The sequence below is a fragment of the Pristiophorus japonicus genome, chromosome 8, assembly GCF_044704955.1.
Source record: "Pristiophorus japonicus isolate sPriJap1 chromosome 8, sPriJap1.hap1, whole genome shotgun sequence".
In the NCBI taxonomy this organism is placed as follows: domain Eukaryota; kingdom Metazoa; phylum Chordata; class Chondrichthyes; family Pristiophoridae; genus Pristiophorus; species Pristiophorus japonicus.
Window position 1 is genome coordinate 241,567,387 of NC_091984.1, and position 18,786 is coordinate 241,586,172.

The 18,786-nt window shown below is 47.3% G+C and overlaps 1 protein-coding gene across 2 annotated transcripts in view; it reads left to right on the forward strand.

Annotated features, from left to right (window-relative positions):
• The window catches only part of dnah10 (dynein axonemal heavy chain 10), a 397,024-nt gene that overhangs the window by 251,563 nt on the left and 126,675 nt on the right, over positions 1-18,786 (forward strand). For both annotated transcript variants that reach the window (XM_070888200.1, XM_070888202.1), the window contains exons 35-39: positions 8,958-9,104; positions 10,010-10,201; positions 12,179-12,297; positions 12,525-12,683; positions 18,255-18,390. In XM_070888200.1, coding sequence (XP_070744301.1) covers positions 8,958-9,104; positions 10,010-10,201; positions 12,179-12,297; positions 12,525-12,683; positions 18,255-18,390 — 753 coding nt within the window. The remainder of the gene's footprint in view (positions 1-8,957; positions 9,105-10,009; positions 10,202-12,178; positions 12,298-12,524; positions 12,684-18,254; positions 18,391-18,786) is intronic.

Consider the following 18,786-nt stretch of genomic DNA (forward strand, 5'->3'; position numbering starts at 1 on the left):
AAATGCTGGAGTCCATTATTAAGGAAGCAGTAGCAGGACATTTGGAAAAGCATGATTCAATCAAGCAATGTCAACATGGTTTTATGAAAGGGAAATCATGTTTGACAAATTTGCTGGAGTTCTTTGAGGATGTAACGAGCAGGGTGGATAAGGGGGAACCAGTGGATGTGGTGTATTTGGATTTCCAGAAGGCATTCAATAAGGTGCCACATAAAAGGTTACTGCACAAGATAAAAGTTCACGGGGTTGGGGGTAATATATTAGCATGGATAGAGGATTGGCTAACTAACAGAAAACATAGAGTCGGGATAAATGGGTTGTTTTCCGGTTGGCAAACAGTAACTAGTGGGGTGCCGCAGGGATTGGTGCTGGGGCCTCAACTATTTACAACCTATATTAATGACTTGGATGAAGGGACCGAGTGTAATGTAGCCAAGTTTGCTGATGATACAAAGGTGGGTGGGAAAGCAAATTGTGAGGAGGACACAAAACATCTGTAAAGGGATAGAGACAGGCTAAGTGAATGGACAAAAAATTGGCAGATGGAGTATAATGTGGGAAAATGTGAGGTTATCTACTTCGGCAGAAAAAATAGAAAAACAAATTATAATTTAAATGGAGAAAAAATGCTGCAGTACAGAGGGACCTGGGGGTCCTTGTGCATGAAACACAAAAAGTTAGTATACAGGTACAGCAAGTGATCAGGAAGGCAAATGGAATGTTGGCCTTTATTGCAAGGGGGATAGAGTATAAAAGCAGAGAAGTCCTGCTACAACTGTACAGGGTATTGGTGAGGCCACACCTGGAGTACTGCGTACAGTTTTGGTCTCCGTATTTAAGGAAGGATATACTTGCATTGGAGGCTGTTCAGAAGAAGGTTCACTAGGTTGATTCTGGAGATGAGGGGGTTGACTTATGAAGATAGGTTGAGCCTATACTCATTGGAGTTCAGAAGAATGAGAGGAGATCATATCGAAACATGTAAGATAATGAGGGGGCTCGACAAGGTGGATGCAGAGGATATTTCCACTCATAGGCGAAACTAAAACTAGGGGACATAGTCTCAGAATAAGGGGCCACCCATTTAAAACTGAGATGAGGAGGAATTTCTTCTCTCAGGGTTGTAAATCTGTTGAATTCGCTGCCCCAGAGAGCTGTGGAGGCTGGGTCATTGAATATATTTAGACAAATTTTTGAGCGATAAGGGAGTGAAGGGTTAAGTGGAGCGGGCAGGGAAGTGGATCCAAGTCCATGATCAGATCAGCCATGATTTTATTAAATGACGGAGCAGGCTCGAGGGGCAAAATAGCCGACTCCTGCTCCTATTTCTTATGTTCTTAAAGCTGTTGTTTTCAGGGACATTGCACTGTGTAACATACCGTGTATTATTTGGTGGCTACTACCAAGGCATTTACTACCATTGCTGGAGCTAGTCCTGGGGACTGAAGTGGGTCAAGTGGAGAATGTCACAGTGGGGAACATCTCAGGAATAGTGATCATAGTATTAAGGTTTAGATTGGTTATGGAGAATGCAAAGGAGCAATCTGGAATAAAAATACCTAACTGAAGGAAGGCTACTTTCAGTGATTTGTGGAGGGATCTGGCCCGGGAAAACTGGAGTGAAAGACTGGAAGGCAGAAATGGAATGTAGCAATGGGCAGCCTTTAAGGAGGCGATGGTCAGGATAGAGGCGATGGTTGGGGTGGAAACATAGAAAACATAGAAAATAGGTGCAGGAGTAGGCCATTCGGCCCTTCGAGCCTGCACTGCCATTCAATAAGATCATGGCTGATCATTCACCTCAGTACCCCTTTCCCGCTTTCTCTCCATATCCCTTGATCTCTTTAGCCGTAAGGGCCATATCTAACTCCCTCTTGAATATATCCAATGAACTGGCATCAACGACTCTCTGCGGCAGGGAATTCCACAGGTTAACAACTCTCTGAGTGAAGAAGTTTCTCCTCATCTCAGTCCTAAATGGCTTGTCCCTTATCCTTAGACTGTGTCCCCTGGTTCTGGACTTCCCCAACATCGGGAACAATCTACCCGCATCTAACCTGTCCAGTCTCATCAGAATCTTATACGTTTCGATGAGATCCCCTCTCACCCTTCTAAACTCTAGTGTATAAAGGCCCAGTTGATCCAGTCTCTCCTCATATGTCAGTCCAGCCATCCCTGGAATCAGTCTGGTGAACCTTCACTGCATTCGCTCAATAGTAAGAACGTCCTTCCTCAGATTAGGCGACCAAAACTGAACACAATATTCCAGGTGAGGCCTTACCAAGGCCCTGTACAATTGCAGTAAGACCTCACTGCTCCTATACGCAAATCCTCTAGCTATGAAGGCCAACATGCCATTTGCCTTCTTCACCGCCTGCTGTACCTGCATGCCAACTTTCAATGACTGATGAACCATGACACCCAGGTCTCGTTGCACCTTCCCTTTTCCTAATCTGCCACCATTCAGATAATATTTTGCCTTCGTGTTTTTGCCACCAAAGTGGATAACCTCACATTTATCCACATTATACTGCATTGGCCATGCATTTGCCCACTCACCTAACCTGTCCAAGTCACCCTGCAGCCTCTTAGCGTCCCCCTCACAGCTCACACCGCCATCCAACTTAGTGTCATCTACAAACTTGGAGATATTACACTCAATTCCTTCATCTAAATCATTGATGTATATTGTAAAGAGCTGGGGTTCCCAGCACTGAGCCCTGCGGCACTCCACTAGTCACTGCCTCCCATTCCGAAAAGGACCCTTTTTTTATCTCGACTCCCTGCTTCCTGCCTGCCAACCAATTCTCTATCCACGCCAGTACATTACCCACCATGTGCTTTGATTTTGCACACCAATCTCTTATGTGGGATCTTATGTGTTAAAGGCCTTTTGAAAGTCCAAATACACCACATCCACTGGTTCTCCCTTGTCCACTCTACTAGTTGCATCCTCAAAAAATTCCAGAAGATTTGTCAAGCATGATTTCCCTTTCACAAATCCATGCTGATTTGGACCGATCTTGTCACTGCTTTCCAAATGCGCTGCTATTTCATCCTTAATAATTGATTCCAACATTTTCCCCACTATTGATGTCAGGCTAACCGGTCTATAATTACCCGTTTTCTCTCTCCCTCCTTTTTTAAAAAGCGGTGTTACATTATCTACCCTCCAGTCCATAGGAACTGAACCAGAGTCGATAGACTGTTGGAAAATGATCACCAATGCGTCCCCTATTTCTAGGGCCACCTCCTTAAGTACTCTGGGATGCAGACAATCAGACCCGGGGATTTATCGGCCTTCAATCCCATCAATTTCCCGCCTAATAAGGATATCCTTTAGTTCCTCCTTCTCACTGGACCCTTGGTCCCCTAGTACATCCGGAAGGTCATTTGTGCCTTCCTTCGTGAAGACAGAACCAAAGTATTTGTTCAATTGGTTTGCCATTTCTTTGTTCCCCATTATAAATTCACCTGAGTCCAACTGCAAGGGACCTACGTTTGTCTTCACTAATCTTTTTCTCTTCACATATCTATAGAAGCTTTTGCAGTCAGTTTTTATGTTCCCGGCAAGCTTCCTCTCGTACTCTATTTCCCCCCTCCTAATTAAACCCTTTGTCCTCCTCTGCTGAATTCTAAATTTCTCCCAGTCCTCAGGTTTGCTGCTTTTTTTGGCCAATTTATATGCCTCTTCCTTGGATCTAACACTATCCTTAATTTCCCTTGTTAACCATAGTTGAGCCACCTTCCCTGTTTTATTTTTACTCCAGACAGTGATGTACAACTGTTGAAGTTCATCCATGTGATCTATAAATGTTTGCCATTGCCTATCCACCATCAACTCTTTAAGTATCATTCACCAGTCTATTCTAGCCAATTCACGTCTCATACCATCGAAGTTACTTTTCCTTAAGTTCAGGGCCCTAGTCTCTGAATTAACTGTGTCACTCTCCATCCTAATAAAGAATTCTACCATATTATGGTCACTCTTCCCCAAGTGGCCTCGCACAACAAGATTGCTAATTAATCCCTTCTCATTACACATCACCCATCCAGATGGCCAGCATTCTAGTTGGTTCCTCGACATATTGGTCAAGAAAACCATCGCTAATACACTCCAAGAAATCCTCCTCCACCGCATTGCTACCAGTTTGGTTAGCCCAATCAATATGTAAATTAAAGTCGCCCATGATAACTGCTGTACCTTTATTGCACACATCTCTTATTTCTTGTTTGATGCTGTCCCCAACCTCACTACTACTGTTTGGTGGTCTGTACACAACTCCCACCAGCATTTTCTGCCCTTTGGTATTCCGTAGCTCCACCCATACCGATTCCACATCATCCCGGCTAATGTCCTTCCTTACTATTGCATTAATTTCCTCTTTAACCAGCAATGCCACCCCACCTCCTTTTCCTTTCTGTCTATCCTTCCTGAATGTTGAATACCACTGAATGTTGAGTTCCCAGCCTTGGTCACCCTGGAGCCATGTCTCCGTGATGCCAATTACATCATATCCATTAACTGCTATCTGCGCAGTTAATTCATCCACCTTATTCCGAATATTCCTCGCATTGAGGCACAGAGCCTTCAGGCTTGTCTTTTTAATACACCTTGCCCCTTTAAAATTTTGCTGCAATGTGGCCCTTTTTGTTTTTTGTCTAGGGATTCTCTGCCCTCCACTTTTACTATTCTCCTTTCTATCTTTTGCCTCTGTCTCCCTTTTATTTCCCTCTGCCTCTCTGCATAGGTTTCCGTCCCCCTGCCATATTAGTTTAACTCCTCCCCAACAGCACTAGCAAACACTCCCCCTAGGACATTGGTTCCGGTCCTGCCCAGGTGCAGACCGTCCAGTTTGTACTGGTCCCACCTCCCCCAGAACCAGTTCCAATGCCCCAGGAATTTGAATCCCTCCCTGCTGCACCACTCCTCAAGCCACGTATTCATCTGAGCTATCCTGCGATTCCTACTCTGACTAGCACGTGGCACTGGTAGCAATCCTGAGATTACTATTTTTGAGGTCCTACTTTATAATTTAGCTCCTAGCTCCCTAAATTCGTCTCGTAGGACCTCATCCTGTTTTTTTACCTATATCGTTGGTACTTTTGTGCACCACGACAACTGGCTGATCTCCCTCCCTTTTCAGAATGTCCTGCACCCGCTCCGAGACATCCTTGACCCTTGCACCAGGGAGGCAACATACCATCCTGGAGTCTTGATTGCGGCCGCAGAAACGCCTATCTATTCCCCTTACAATCGAATCCCCTATCACTATTGCTCTCCAACTCTTTTTCCTGCCCTCCTGTGCAGCAGAGCCAGCCACGGTGCCATGAACTTGGCTGCTGCTGCCCTCCCCTGATGAGTCATCCCCCTCAACAGTACCCAAAACGATGTATCTGTTTTGCAGGGGGATAACCGCAGGGGACCCCTGCACTACCTTCCTTGCACTGCTCTTCCTGTTGGTCACCCGTTTACTATCTGGCTATGTACCCTTTACCTGCGGTGAGACCAACTCACTACACGTGCTATTCACATCATTCTCAGCATCGTGGATGCTCCAGAGTGAATCCACCCGCAGCTCCAGTGCCACAATGCGGTCCGTCAGGAGCTGCAGACGGATGCACTTCCCGCACACGTAGTCGTCAGGGACACCGAAAGCGTCCCTGAGTTCCCACATGGTACAGGAGGAGCATATCACGTGTCCGAGCTCTCCTGCCATGACTAAACCCCTAGATCAACTTAATTTGGCATCAACAATGCTAAAGGTTACTTACTGATAAAGAAAGAAAAAGAAAAGCTATTAACCAATCACCAGCATACCCCCTTGGCTATGATGTCACTTTTTGCTTTCTTTCTACTTTTTTGCCTTCTCCCTGTAGCTGCTCCGGCTGGGCCTCCTCAACGCTGCCCGAACTCCTGCACTCGCGGCCTTTATATAGGCCTCCGACCCCAGACTGTGGCCTCTTCCTCAACGCTGCCCGAACTCCTACACTCGCGGCCTTTATATAGGCCTCCAATCCCGGACTGTGGCCTCCTCCTCGATGCTGGAGGCGATGGTCGGGATGGAGGAGATGGTAGGGATGGAAGCGATGGTCGGGATGGAGGCGATGGTCGGGATGGAGGCGATGGTCGGGGTGGAGGCGATGGTCAGGATGGAGGCGATGGTCGGGATGGAGGCGATGGTCGGGATGGAGGCGATGGTCGGGATGGAGGCGATGGTAGGGGAGGAGGCGATGGTACGGGATGGAGGCGATGGTCGGGATGGAGGCGATGGTCGGAATGGAGGGGATGGAGGCGATGGTCGGGATGGAGGCGATGGTCGGGATGGAGGCGATGGTCGGGATGGAGGCGATGGTAGGGGTACAGTCGGGGTACATTCCCACGAGGCGGAAAGGGAGGGCAACCAAAGCCACAGCTCCCTGGATGACGGAGGAGTTAGTGAGTAGGAGGAAGCAGAAAAAAACAGATTATCTGGTCATTATCACATTGCTGTGTGTGGGAGCTTGCTGTGCGCAAATTGCCTGCCGTGCTTCCCACATTGCAACAGTGACTACACTCCAAAAGTACTTCATTGGCTGTAAACGGCTTTGAGATGTCCGGTGGTCGTGAAAGGCGCTATATAAATCCAAGTCTGTCTTTCTTTCTCACTAAATGAGTACTTTGCATCAGTGTTTACGAAGCAAGAGGACTTTGCCAAATCTACAGTAAACAAGGAGGTGGTTGAGATTGTGGATGAGTTAATAATAAAGTGGAGGTACTAGAAAGGCTGGCAGTATTTAAAATCGATAAGTCATCCAGACTGGGTGGGATGCATCCTCGACTGCTGAGGGAAGTAAGGGTAGAAATTGCGGTGCTCACCACACTCTGCCAATCCTCCCGAGATTGTGGTGCCAGAGGACGAGAGAATTGCAAATGTTACACCCTTGTCATCCAGTCAGTTTGACATCGGTGGTCGGGAAGCTTTTAGAAACAATAATCTGGGAGAAAGTTAACAGCCACTTGGATTGGTGTGGACTAATAAAGGAGGGCAAATCATGATTGACGAACTTGATTGAGTTTTTTGATGAGGTAACAAGAGAGGGAAGATGTTAATATTGAATCTGCCTCCACCACCCAGATCATCATCATTTGCTGTGTAAACATATTTTCCTCATGTTGCCTCTGGTATTTTGCCAATTGCCTTAAATCTGTGTCCTCTGGTTACTGACCCTCTGCCCTCGATTACTCTTATCACAGATTACTCTGTGACAGGGTCTGTGGCCCTCGTATTGGACTGTTCAGCCACCAAAGAACTCGCTTCAGGAGTGAAAGCGAGTCTTCCTCGATTCCGAGGGACTGCCTATGACGATGATATGATTACTCTATCAACGTCGTTCATGATTTTGAACACTTTTATCAAATCTCTGCTTAACCTTCTCTGCTCTAAATAAAACCCCAGCCAGTTGGGTTCAGGGTGTCCACGATGGGACAGGTGGCTGTGAGCTTGGTGGATGAACCGGTAATGTGTGGTGTGATCGTTAAACCTTTGCTAATATACCAACTAGTTCTTAATGACAATGTGTTGCTATGAATTTTTAAGCAAAGAACCCATGAAGCAAATCCATTACAGCTGTGTTTTATAAAGGTTAGGTATAACCTCCTTGCTTTTGTAATCTCTGCCTCTGTTTATAAAGCCAAGCATCCTGCATGCCTTTTTACAGCCTTTTCACCTTGCCCTGCCATCTTCAAAGATTTGTGTACATACACCCCCAGGCCTCTCTGTTCCTGAACACACTTAAAATTGTACCCTTTAGTTTATATTGCCTCTCCTCATGTTTCCTACCAAAATGCATCACTTCACACTTCTCGGCATTAAATTCCATCTGCTTGACCATTTCACCAGTCTGTCTGTGTCCTCCTGGAATCTGTTACTATCCTCCTCATTGTTTACTACATTTCTGAGTGTCATCTGCAAACTTTCATCATCATAGGCAGTCCCTCGGAATCGAGGAAGACTTGCTTCCACTCTTAAAATGAGTTCTTAGGTGGCTGAACAGTCCTATACAAGAACCACAGTCCCTGTCACAGGTGGGACAGATAGTCGTTGAGGGTAAGGGAGGGTGGCACAGGTTTGCCGCACACTCTTTCCACTGCCTGCGCTTGGTTTCTGCACGCTCTCGGCGATGAGATTCGAGGTGCTCTGTATACCCAAGTCCAGATCATTAATACCACAAAGAGCAATGGTCCCAACACCAACCCTTGGGGAACACCATTGTATAGAGCCTTCCAGTCTGGAAAACAACGTTCACACTGCTCTCTGTTTTCTGTCCCTTGGCCAATTTTGTGCCCACACTGCACTGTCCCTTTAATCCCAGGGGTTTCAATTTTGCTAACAAGTCTATTATGTGCTACTTTATCAAATGCCTTCTGAAAGTCCATATCTACAACATCAACTGCATTGCCCTCATCAAACCTCTCCGGTTACTTCATCAAAGATCTCAGTCAAGTTAGTCAAACACAATTTGCCTTTTACAAATCCGTGCTGGCTTTAATTTATTAACCCATATTTTCGAAGTGCCAATTAATTTAGTCCCGGATTATTGTCCCCACCACGGGCATTCGGCTGACTGGCCTGTAGTTGCTCACCATTAGTATTACACAATGCAGCATGCATTGCATGGTCCAACACTTGTTTTAGATCAGTGCACTCTCTGACTCACCACAAGCAAGGTTACGGACAGTCTACTCGTTAATTAAAAACAACTTTATTTATTGGTTGACTTCATTTTAATAGTTGTTCATCAGAAGTTTGGCTGTATAAATAGAATGCTTGACTACATTTTGATATATATGGGGCACTGCTATTAAAAACATCCTGAAAAGAAAGCCTTTAACTTCATACATTATTCATTTTAACTGGGGATAATCCACTCTCCTATTATTGTAAATATTTCATGTTGTTTCACCTGAAATATAGATCCTGGCAAAGAAGATGACTGTGCTTTACAAACTGGGAAGGGAGCAACTTTCGAAACAACATCACTACGACTTTGGGCTTCGAGCTCTCAAGTCTGTACTCGTCATGGCTGGTGAATTGAAGAGAACCTCCTCTAATATCAGTGAGGTAAAGCAGGTTAAGGCTTGTGGCATTAATGGCACGTTGGTCAATTGGATTGGAACAGGAAGCGTGTGGTGATCAATGGAAATAGCTCCATCTGGGGAAAGTGACGAGCGCAGTTCCATCAGGGTATGCCTGGGTCTCAATAAACAGCTTCAAGGAGATTACTTCTTGTAATATATCACCTTCGTTGATGACAAATGTATGGCAGAGAAATGGAATTTAAACAGATCGAAGTGAACTAGTTAACTAGTTGGACTAAGAGGTGGCAAATGGCTTTTATTGTCTGATCACAGTGGTGGAGAAGGAAAAGGATCTGACTGTTAGCACTATAAGTGGGCAGCACTCTCACCTCTGAGTTAGAAGGTTGTGGGGGACTTGAGCACATAACTCCATGCTGACACTCCCAGTACAGTGCTGAAGGAGTGCCACACTGCCTGAGGTCCCGTCTTTGGTATGAGACATTAAACTGAGGCCCCGTCTGCTCTCTCAGGTGGACGTAAAGATCCCATGACGCTATTTCGAAGAAGAGCAGGGGAGTTATCCCCATTATCCTGGGACCAATATTTATCCCTCAACCAACATCACTAAAAACAAATTATCTGGTCATTATCACATTGCTGTTTGTGAAAGCTTGCTGTGTGCAAGTTGGCTGCTGCATTTCCTACATTACACCAGTAACTATACTTCAAAAGTACTTCATTGGCTGTAAAGTGTTTTGGGACATCCTGAGGTCATGAAAGGCGCTATAGAAATGCAAGTCTTTTATTATTCTTAGACCAGGTATATACATCAAATGATGTGGCTATATTTCTTGGCTGACACAGCATATATAGTCGCACAATTTGTGTCAAGCATGCTTGAAATTATATCACAGAAATCTAAATATTTCACCTGATTTGGTTTGCTAGGATGTGGTATTGATGAGGGCATTGAGAGACATGAATCTTCCAAAGTTCGTCTACGAGGATGTTCCCCTTTTCCTGGGCCTCATCTCTGACTTGTTTCCTGGCTTAGACTGTCCTCGTGTCCGTTACCCAGACTTCAATGATGCAGTAGAACAGACGCTTGCAGATAACCATTATATTGTATTGCCAGAGCAGGTAATGGCTTTTTCTGGTGTACGTTCTCTTTAGAGCTTTATATTTTTTAAACTGTGTTAACAATTTAAAAAATTAAACCGTGTTCATTAAATATATCATAGAAACATAGAAACATAGAAAATAGGTGCAGGAGTAGGCCATTCGGCCCTTCTAGCCTGCACCGCCATTCAATGAGTTCATGGCTGAACATTCAACTTCAGTACCCCATTCCTGCTTTCTCGCCATACCCCTTGATCCCCCTAGCAGTAAGGACCTCATCTAACTCCTTTTTGAATATATTTAGTGAATTGGCCTCAACAACTTTCTGTGGTAGAGAATTCCACAGGTTCACCACTCTCTGGGTGAAGAAGTTCCTCCGCATCTCGGTCCTAAATGGCTTACCCCTTATCCTTAGACTGTGACCCCTTAGACATTGTGATCAGCACTCCTCTCTCTCAGTCACTTAACGAACCTGCATGAAGATTGAGTCGAATAAGCTTAGTACATTGTGTTAAATCATTTTATTAAAACCATGAGGGGTTTTGATGAAGCTGAAACTGTTTCCAGTGGCAGACGGGTCGGTAATTGGCAGAGACACAAATTTCAGGTCATTGGCAGAGGAACCAGAGGCAACATTATTTTACGTGGCAAATTGTTGTGCCTGAAAGGGCGGTGGAAGTGGATTCAATAGCAATCTTCAAAAGGGAACGGGTTAAGTACTTGAAGGGAAATATTTACAGGGCTATGGGAAAAGAGCAGGGGGGAGTGGGACTAATTGGATGGCTCTGTCACAGAGCTGGAACAGGTATGATGGGCTGAATGGCCCCTCCTGTGCTGTATTATTCTATGATTCTAGGTGCTGATGCTAATTTCTACTTTATTAAATGTTGTTAAAGATTTCACGCACAAAGATAGTTTGTGCAATTCGAAAGAAAAATGTTCCTTAATGTGTGGGACTCACTGCTCCGTAATCTAGATTGTGGAGAATAGGCTGGAAACAGCTGCAAAAAACTGATTGTAAAACTCTTAATTTTATTACAAATTGGTGCTTTTAAAGGAGTGAATGTGTTTATTCCTCTGTGACTTGGTTTAATAGAGACGTTAACCCATTTATACACCTGCTTTAAAATTGGAAAAAGTAGCAGCTTATGAAAATGTTAAGTTTGTCCACTGTTCTCATTGATTGTCATTTCTAAGCTATGATCGTGTATCAGGGCGTCTGCTTTCAGTCCAATGCTTGTTTCCGCATCATACAGACAGCACACTGGAAGGTTTCATACATAGGGGAGGCAACAAGAAGAGATTGGATTGGAGCATTTCTAAACAAACAGAACTGAATTCATTGTAAGCCTGCAATACCTGAAATACGTCCAGTGGCCCGTCTAGCCGCTCAGGTGGTCGTAAAGGGTGGCCCAGAGATCACCCGATCAGCCAACTTATCTTTAGTGGGCAATTGGGAGAACCTCCCGCAAATTCTACTCCTCTGCCACTATTGGAAGAGCAGGGGAGTTCTCCCAGTGTCCGGACCAACATTTACCCATCAATAATAGATTAACTGGTGATGTATCTCAGTGCTATGTATGGGACCATGCTATCTGCAGATTGGTTGCCCTGTTTAGATGCACAACAGTGACTGCACTTCAAAAATTGGTAAAACACTGAGAGATGTCCCTGAGCATGAAAGGGGCTATACAAATGCAAGCTCGCTCTTCCTCCTTTTAAGCCGAGGTGAGGCTGCACTGATGATCCACCAGCTGAACTGCCACCTCACAGCTTCACCAGGCAGCCTGTGACCCCAAACACTGGCCCCATCACAGGCCCCAAGTGGGATATTTTAGATTATGACAGAGCTCTTGAGCTGCTGGTGTGTGTTCTTAAAAACCACCAATGTTCAGCCCCTTGGTCCCTGTACTTCCACGGGACTAAATACAGTCATTCATTGCTTAATATTCAAATGTACCTCATAATATCTGAAAGTGAAAATCTCCCATTGTGCAGGTGGACAAAGTGGTGCAGATGTACGAGACGATGATGACACGACACACGACAATGGTGGTTGGGCCTACTGGAGGTGGAAAGACAGTGGTCATCAACACACTGTGCCAGGCTCAGACTAGGTGAGGCTTTGCCAACACAATACTCAACATGTTTCATACAGTATCGTGTTACAGTGTCTACCGCATCCAGAATGGTGACTCCCAGAGATCTGAAATCCCAACCTCGTGGGTATTCAACTCACCCCCGCACATTACAGAACTGCAGCTTTCCAGTTTTTAACGCTGAAAATAGGCCGTTGCGTGGTTTGAAAACAAAATTATTTGTTAATTTTTCCTTTCCCTTCTAGACTGTCATTGGTGACTAAACTGTACACACTGAACTCAAAAGCTGTCAGTGTGATTGAGCTGTACGGAATCCTGGATCCTGTGACTCGTGACTGGACTGATGGAATTTTGTCAAACATCTTTAGAGAAATCAATAAACCAACCGACAAGAAGGAGAGGAAGTAAAGTGTTCCAAACCCCCGCAGAATACAGTTCCAGGAAATAAATGGGGAGGGTGTGTTCTGGCCATTGTGTTGCGAGAGTAACAATGCATTCACTTTTAGACTCACCAGCACACGGATAAGGCAGCAATGATCCGGTCAGGTCGGTGTTGGACAAAAAGGACGGAGAACTAAAACACAAACCCCTGACTCTACCCCCCTCCCCGTCCTGCTGAACCCCTCTGTGCCAGACCTTGGTGTCCTGTCAAAGGCCAAGACACGTTTACATCCACGTCAATATCCTAACTCAGCCTTACTGCCACTGAAACCTATATCCAGACTATTGTTACCTCTCGATCCAATGGCCTAGAAATTAAATGGTGCTGTGTCTGTTTCACAGGCGTAAAATGGGCTGCTAACCGCCCAGTATTGCTGGCAGTGTGTGAGCTCATTCCACATGGGAGTGAACCGCCTGCCGTATTGGTAAATGCCATATGGGCCTGCGCCTGAAAACAGGCGTTAGTCCCTTTGCACGTGCAAATAGGTGGCTAATGGCTGATTGAGGCCCCCTTCCTTGATTGACCACAGCATGCGGTGTGCACCCTGCAGTCCCTATCCTCAGAGGCCTGACAACCAAACCACCGGTCCTTCCAGGGACTGGCAGGGGCTGACTCCAGAAAGGGAAGATTTCATTTCTTTACACCTGATCCTCCCGCTACATGTTAGGTTCACCGGCCACTGCTCCCCTCTCACCTTCCCCCCCGGCCTCTCCCCCTCCCCCTGGCCTCTCCCCGCCCCCTCCCCCTGGCCACTGCTCCCCTCCCCCCGGCCTCTCCCACTCCCCCCGGCCACTGCTTGCCTCACCCCCCCCTCCCCTCTCCCCGGCCTCTCCCCCTCCCCCAGCCTCTCCCCCCCCCCCTCCCCCCCGGCCTCTCCCCGCCCCCTCCCCCCGGCCTCTCCCACTCCCCCGGCGCCTCCCTCTCCCCCGGCCTCTCCTCCCGGCCTCTCCCCCTCCCCCTCCCCCCGGCCTCTCCCTCTCTCCCCCCCCCCCCGGCTCTCTCTCTCCCACCCCCCCTGACTCTGCCTCTCCCCCTCCCCCGGCCTCTCCCCCTCCCCCCGGCCTCTCCCCCTTCCCCCCCGGCCTCTCCCCCTTCCCCCCCGGCCTCTCTCCCTTCCCCCCGGCCTCTTCCCCCTTCCCCCCGGCCTCTCCCCCTTCCCCCCGGCCTCTCCCCCTTCCCCCCGGCCTCTCCCCCTTCCCCCCGGCCTCTCTCTCCCTGGGTCACTGCTCACCTCTCTCCCCCTGGGTCACTGCTCACCTCTCTCTCCCCCCTGGGTCACTGCTCACCTCTCTCTCCCCCTGGATCACTGCTCACCTCTCTCTCTCTCCCCCGGGTCACTGCTCACCTCTCTCTCCCCCTGGGTCACTGCTCACCTCTCTCTCCCCCTGGATCACTGCTCACCTCTCTCTCCCCCTGGATCACTGCTCACCTCTCTCTCTCCCCCGGGTCACTGCTCACCTCTCTCTCCCCCCGGGTCACTGCTCACCTCTCTCTCCCCCCGGGTCACTGCTCACCTCTCTCTCCCCCCTGGGTCACTGCTGACCTCTCTCTCCCCCCGGGTCACTGCTCACCTCTCTCCCCCCCTGGGTCACTGCTCACCTCTCTCTCCCCCTGGGTCACTGCTCACCTCTCTCTCCCCCTGGATCACTGCTCACCTCTCTCCCCCCCTGGGTCACTGCTCACCTCTCTCTCCCCCCGGGTCACTGCTCACCTCTCTCTCCCCTGGGTCACTGCTCACCTCTCTCTCCCCCCGGGTCACTGCTCACCTCTCTCTCCCCCCTGGGTCACTGCTCACCTCTCTCTCCCCTGGGTCACTGCTCACCTCTCTCTCTCCCCCGGGTCACTGCTCACCTCTCTCTCCCCCCCTGGGTCACTGCTCACCTCTCTCTCCCCTGGGTCACTGCTCACCTCTCTCTCCCCTGGGTCACTGCTCACCTCTCTCTCTCCCCCGGGTCACTGCTCACCTCTCTCTCTCCCCCGGGTCACTGCTCACCTCTCTCTCCCCCCTGGGTCACTGCTCACCTCTCTCTCCCCCCGGGTCACTGCTCACACCTCTCTCCCCCCTGGGTCACTGCTCACCTCTCTCTCCCCCCTGGGTCACTGCTCACCTCTCTCTCCCCCCCCGGGTCACTGCTCACCTCTCTCTTCCCCCTGGGTCACTGCTGACCTCTCTCTCCCCCCTGGGTCACTGCTCACCTCTCTCTCCCCCCTGGGTCACTGCTCACCTCTCTCTCCCCCCCGGGTCACTGCTCACCTCTCTCTCCCCCCCCTGGGTCACTGCTCACACCTCTCTCCCCCCCTGGGTCACTGCGCGCCCACTTTCTCCTGGTCACTGCGCGCCCCCCCCCTTCCCCCAGTCACTGCTCGCCCTCCTCTTCCCCCTCCCCCCCCCCAGCACCGGATACAGCTCACCCTACCCTCCCATCTCCCAGAAATGATCTGCTCTGGATTCTTATCGCCCAATAAATTGAAGTTAAAATCATCATCCGTGTCTTCAAATCCCTCCTAAGTGCCAGCCTGCCTTATCTCTTCCTTCCCCCACCATTGGCACTGCTTCAGCCCTACTCGCTGCTATTCCCTCCCTAACCCCCCCTGACCCCATTACTGCTCTCGCCATCTTTAAGGATCTTCGCAGCTTTCTGACAATGCTTTCAGTCCCCTCTCTGAACCTACCTGTGACAGCTTGGCCTCTGTTCCATACCTTTTATACTCCCACTCCACTGAAATAGTGGGACCTTGTAAAAAGGGAACAGCAATAATCATGGGTGATTTTAACCTCCATATTGATTGGACAAATCAAATTGGTCAGGGTAGCCTTGAGGAGGAGTTCATAGAGTGTGTAAGGGACGGGTTCCTTAAGTAATATGTACCGGAGCCAACCAATCTTAGATCTGGTCCTGTGTAATCAGACAGGATTAATAAACAATCTCCTAGTAAAGGATCCCCTGGAATGAGTGATCATAGCATGGTTGAATTTCACATTCGGATGGAGGGTGAGAAAGTTGGATCTCTAACCAGCGTACTAAGCTTAAATAAAGGAGATTATGAAGGTATGAGGGCAGAGTTGGGTAAAGTGGACTGGGAAAATAGATTGAAGTGTGGGACGGTTGATGAACAGCAGCGTACATTTAAGGAGATATTTCACAACTCTCAAGAAAAATATATTCCAGTGAGGAGAAAAGGGTGAAAAGAAAAGATAGCCATCCGTGGCTAACTAAAGAAATAAAGGACGATATCCAATTAAAAACCAGGGCATACAAAGTGGCCAAAACTAGTGGGAAGACAAAAGATCGGGAAACTTTTAAAAACCAGCAAAAAATGACTAAAAAAAATGATTAAGAAAGGGAAGATAGACTATGAAAGTAAGCTAGCATGAAATATAAAAACAGATAGCAAGAGATTCTATAGGTATATAAAAAGGAAAAGAGTGGCTAAAGTAAATGTTGGTCCCTTAGAGGACGAGACCAGGGAATTAGTAATGGGGAACATGGAGATGGCAGAAACTCTGAACAAATATTTTGTATCAGTCTTTACGGTAGAGGACACAAACAATATTCCAACAGTGGATAGTCAAGGGGCTATAGAGGGGGAGGAACTTAACACAATCACAATCACAAGGAGGTGGTACTCAGTAAGATAATGGGACTAAAGGCGAATAAATCCCCTGGACCTGATGGCTTACATCCTAGGGTCTTAAGAGAAGTAGCGGCAGGGATAGTGGATGCATTGGTTGTAATTTACCAAAATTCCCTGGATTCTGGGGAGGTCCCATCAGATTGGAAAACTGCAAATGTAACACTCCTATTTAAAAAAGGAGGCAGACAAAAAGCAGGAAACTATAGACCAGTTAGCCTAACATCTGTGGTTGGGAAAATGTTGGAGTCCATTATTAAAGAAGCAGTAGCAGGACATTTGGAAAAGCAAAATTCGGTCAGAGTCAGCATGGATTTATGTTTGACAAATTTGCTGGAGTTCTTTGAGGATGTAACGAACAGGGTGGATAAAGGGGAACCAGTGGATGTGGTGTATTTGGATTTCCAGAAGGCATTTGACAAGGTGCCACATTAAAGGTTACTGCACAAGATAAAAGTTCACAGGATTGGGGGTAATATATTAGCATGGATAAAGGATTGGCTAACTAACAGAAAACAGAGTCGGGATAAATGGTTAATTCTCGGGTTGGCAATCAGTAACGAGAGGGGTGCTGCAGGGATCAGTGCTGGGACCCCAACTATTTACAATCTATATTAACGACTTGGAAGAAGGGACTGAGTGTAACGTAGCCAAGTTTGCTGACAATACAAAGATGGGATGAAAAGCAATGTGTGAGGAGGACACAAAATCTGCAAAAGGACATAGACAGGCTAAGTGAGTGGGCAAAAATTTGGCAGATGGAGTATAATGTTGGAAAGTGTGAGGTCATGCACTTTAGCAGAAAAAAAATTAAAGAGCAAGTTATTATTTAAATGGAGAAAGATTACAAAGTGCCGCAGTACAGCGGGACCTGGGGGTACTTGTGCATGAAACACAAAAGGATGGTATGCAGGTACAGCAAGTGATCAGGAAGGCCAATGGAATCTTGACCTTTATTGCAAAGGGGATGGAGAATAAAAGCAGAGAAGTCTTGCTACAGTTATACAGGGTATTGGTGAGGCCACACCTGGCATACTGCGTGCAGTTTTGGTTTCCATATTTATGCAAGGATATACTTGCTTTGGAGGCAGCTCAGAAAAGGTCCACGAGGTTGATTCCGGTTATGAGGAAAGGTTGAGAAGGTTGGGCCTCTACTCATTGGAATTCAGAAGAATGAGAGGTGATCTTATCGAGACGTATAAGATTATGAGGGGGCTTGACAAGGTGGATGCAGAGCGAGGATGTTTCCACTGATGGGGGAGACTAGAACTAGGGAGCATAATCTTAGAATAAGGGGCCGCCCATTTAAAACTGAGATGAGGAGAAATTTATTTTCTCAGAGGGTTGTGAATCTGTGGAATTCGCTGCCTCAGAGAGCTGTGGAAGCTGGGACATTGAATAAATTTAAGACAGAGATAGACAGCTTCTTAACCGATAAGAGACTAAGGGGTTATGGGGAGCGGGCAGGGAAGTGGAGCTGAGTCCATGATCGGATCAGCCATGATCGTATTAAATGGTGGAGCAGACTCGAGGGGCCGAATGGCCTACTCCTGCTCCTATTTCTTATGTTCTTATGGGACAGTTATTAGGTTAAAGGTGCTATATAAGTGCACTCATAGAGTCATAGAATGATACAGCTCAGAAGGCCGTTCAACCCATTGTGCCTGCGTTGGTCTTTGAAAGAGCGATCCCATTACTCCCACTCCTCTGCTCTTTCCTTACAGACCTGCAAATTTTCCCAATTCAAATATTTATCCAATTCCCTTTCGGGCAGTGTGTTCCAAGTTGTTATTTACAATATGCATCTCCCAGTAGATCTTTACCATTTCATTTATCCGCAAATGTAGCAATTTAAAATGGTTGTGTTGTTGTTTGAAATGTGTCTGTGTGTGTCCTGCAGATATATTTTATTTGATGGCGATGTGGATGCACTCTGGGTGGAGAACATGAACTCTGTGATGGACGACAACAAGTTGCTGACCCTGGCTAATGGTGAACGCATCAGGCTGCAGGCACACTGCGCAATGCTGTTCGAGGTACCACTCTGGCAATGTCTCCTTGTAGGATTTTCTCTGGATCTCTGTGCTCATTTGGGAAGTCAGTGCTGGGAAGGAGCATGCTCTTCCCCTTCAGGCTTCCACGGGCAGACATTGAGATCACGTAACACAGAATTAGGGTAGTTCTCTCCGGCCCAGTCAGTGGGAAACAGAGCAGCACAAACCCTGCCCTACAGTGACTGCAGTAAGCAGAAAGGTCTGGTTCTCGACCCTTCCACCAATGGGAACAGTTTCTCTCTCTCTACTCTGTCCAGACCCCTCATGATTTTAAACACCTCGATCAAATCTCCTCTCAACCTTCTCTGCTCCAAGGAGAACAACCCCAGTTTCTCCAGTCTATCCACGTCACTGAAGTCCCTCATCCCTGGAACCATT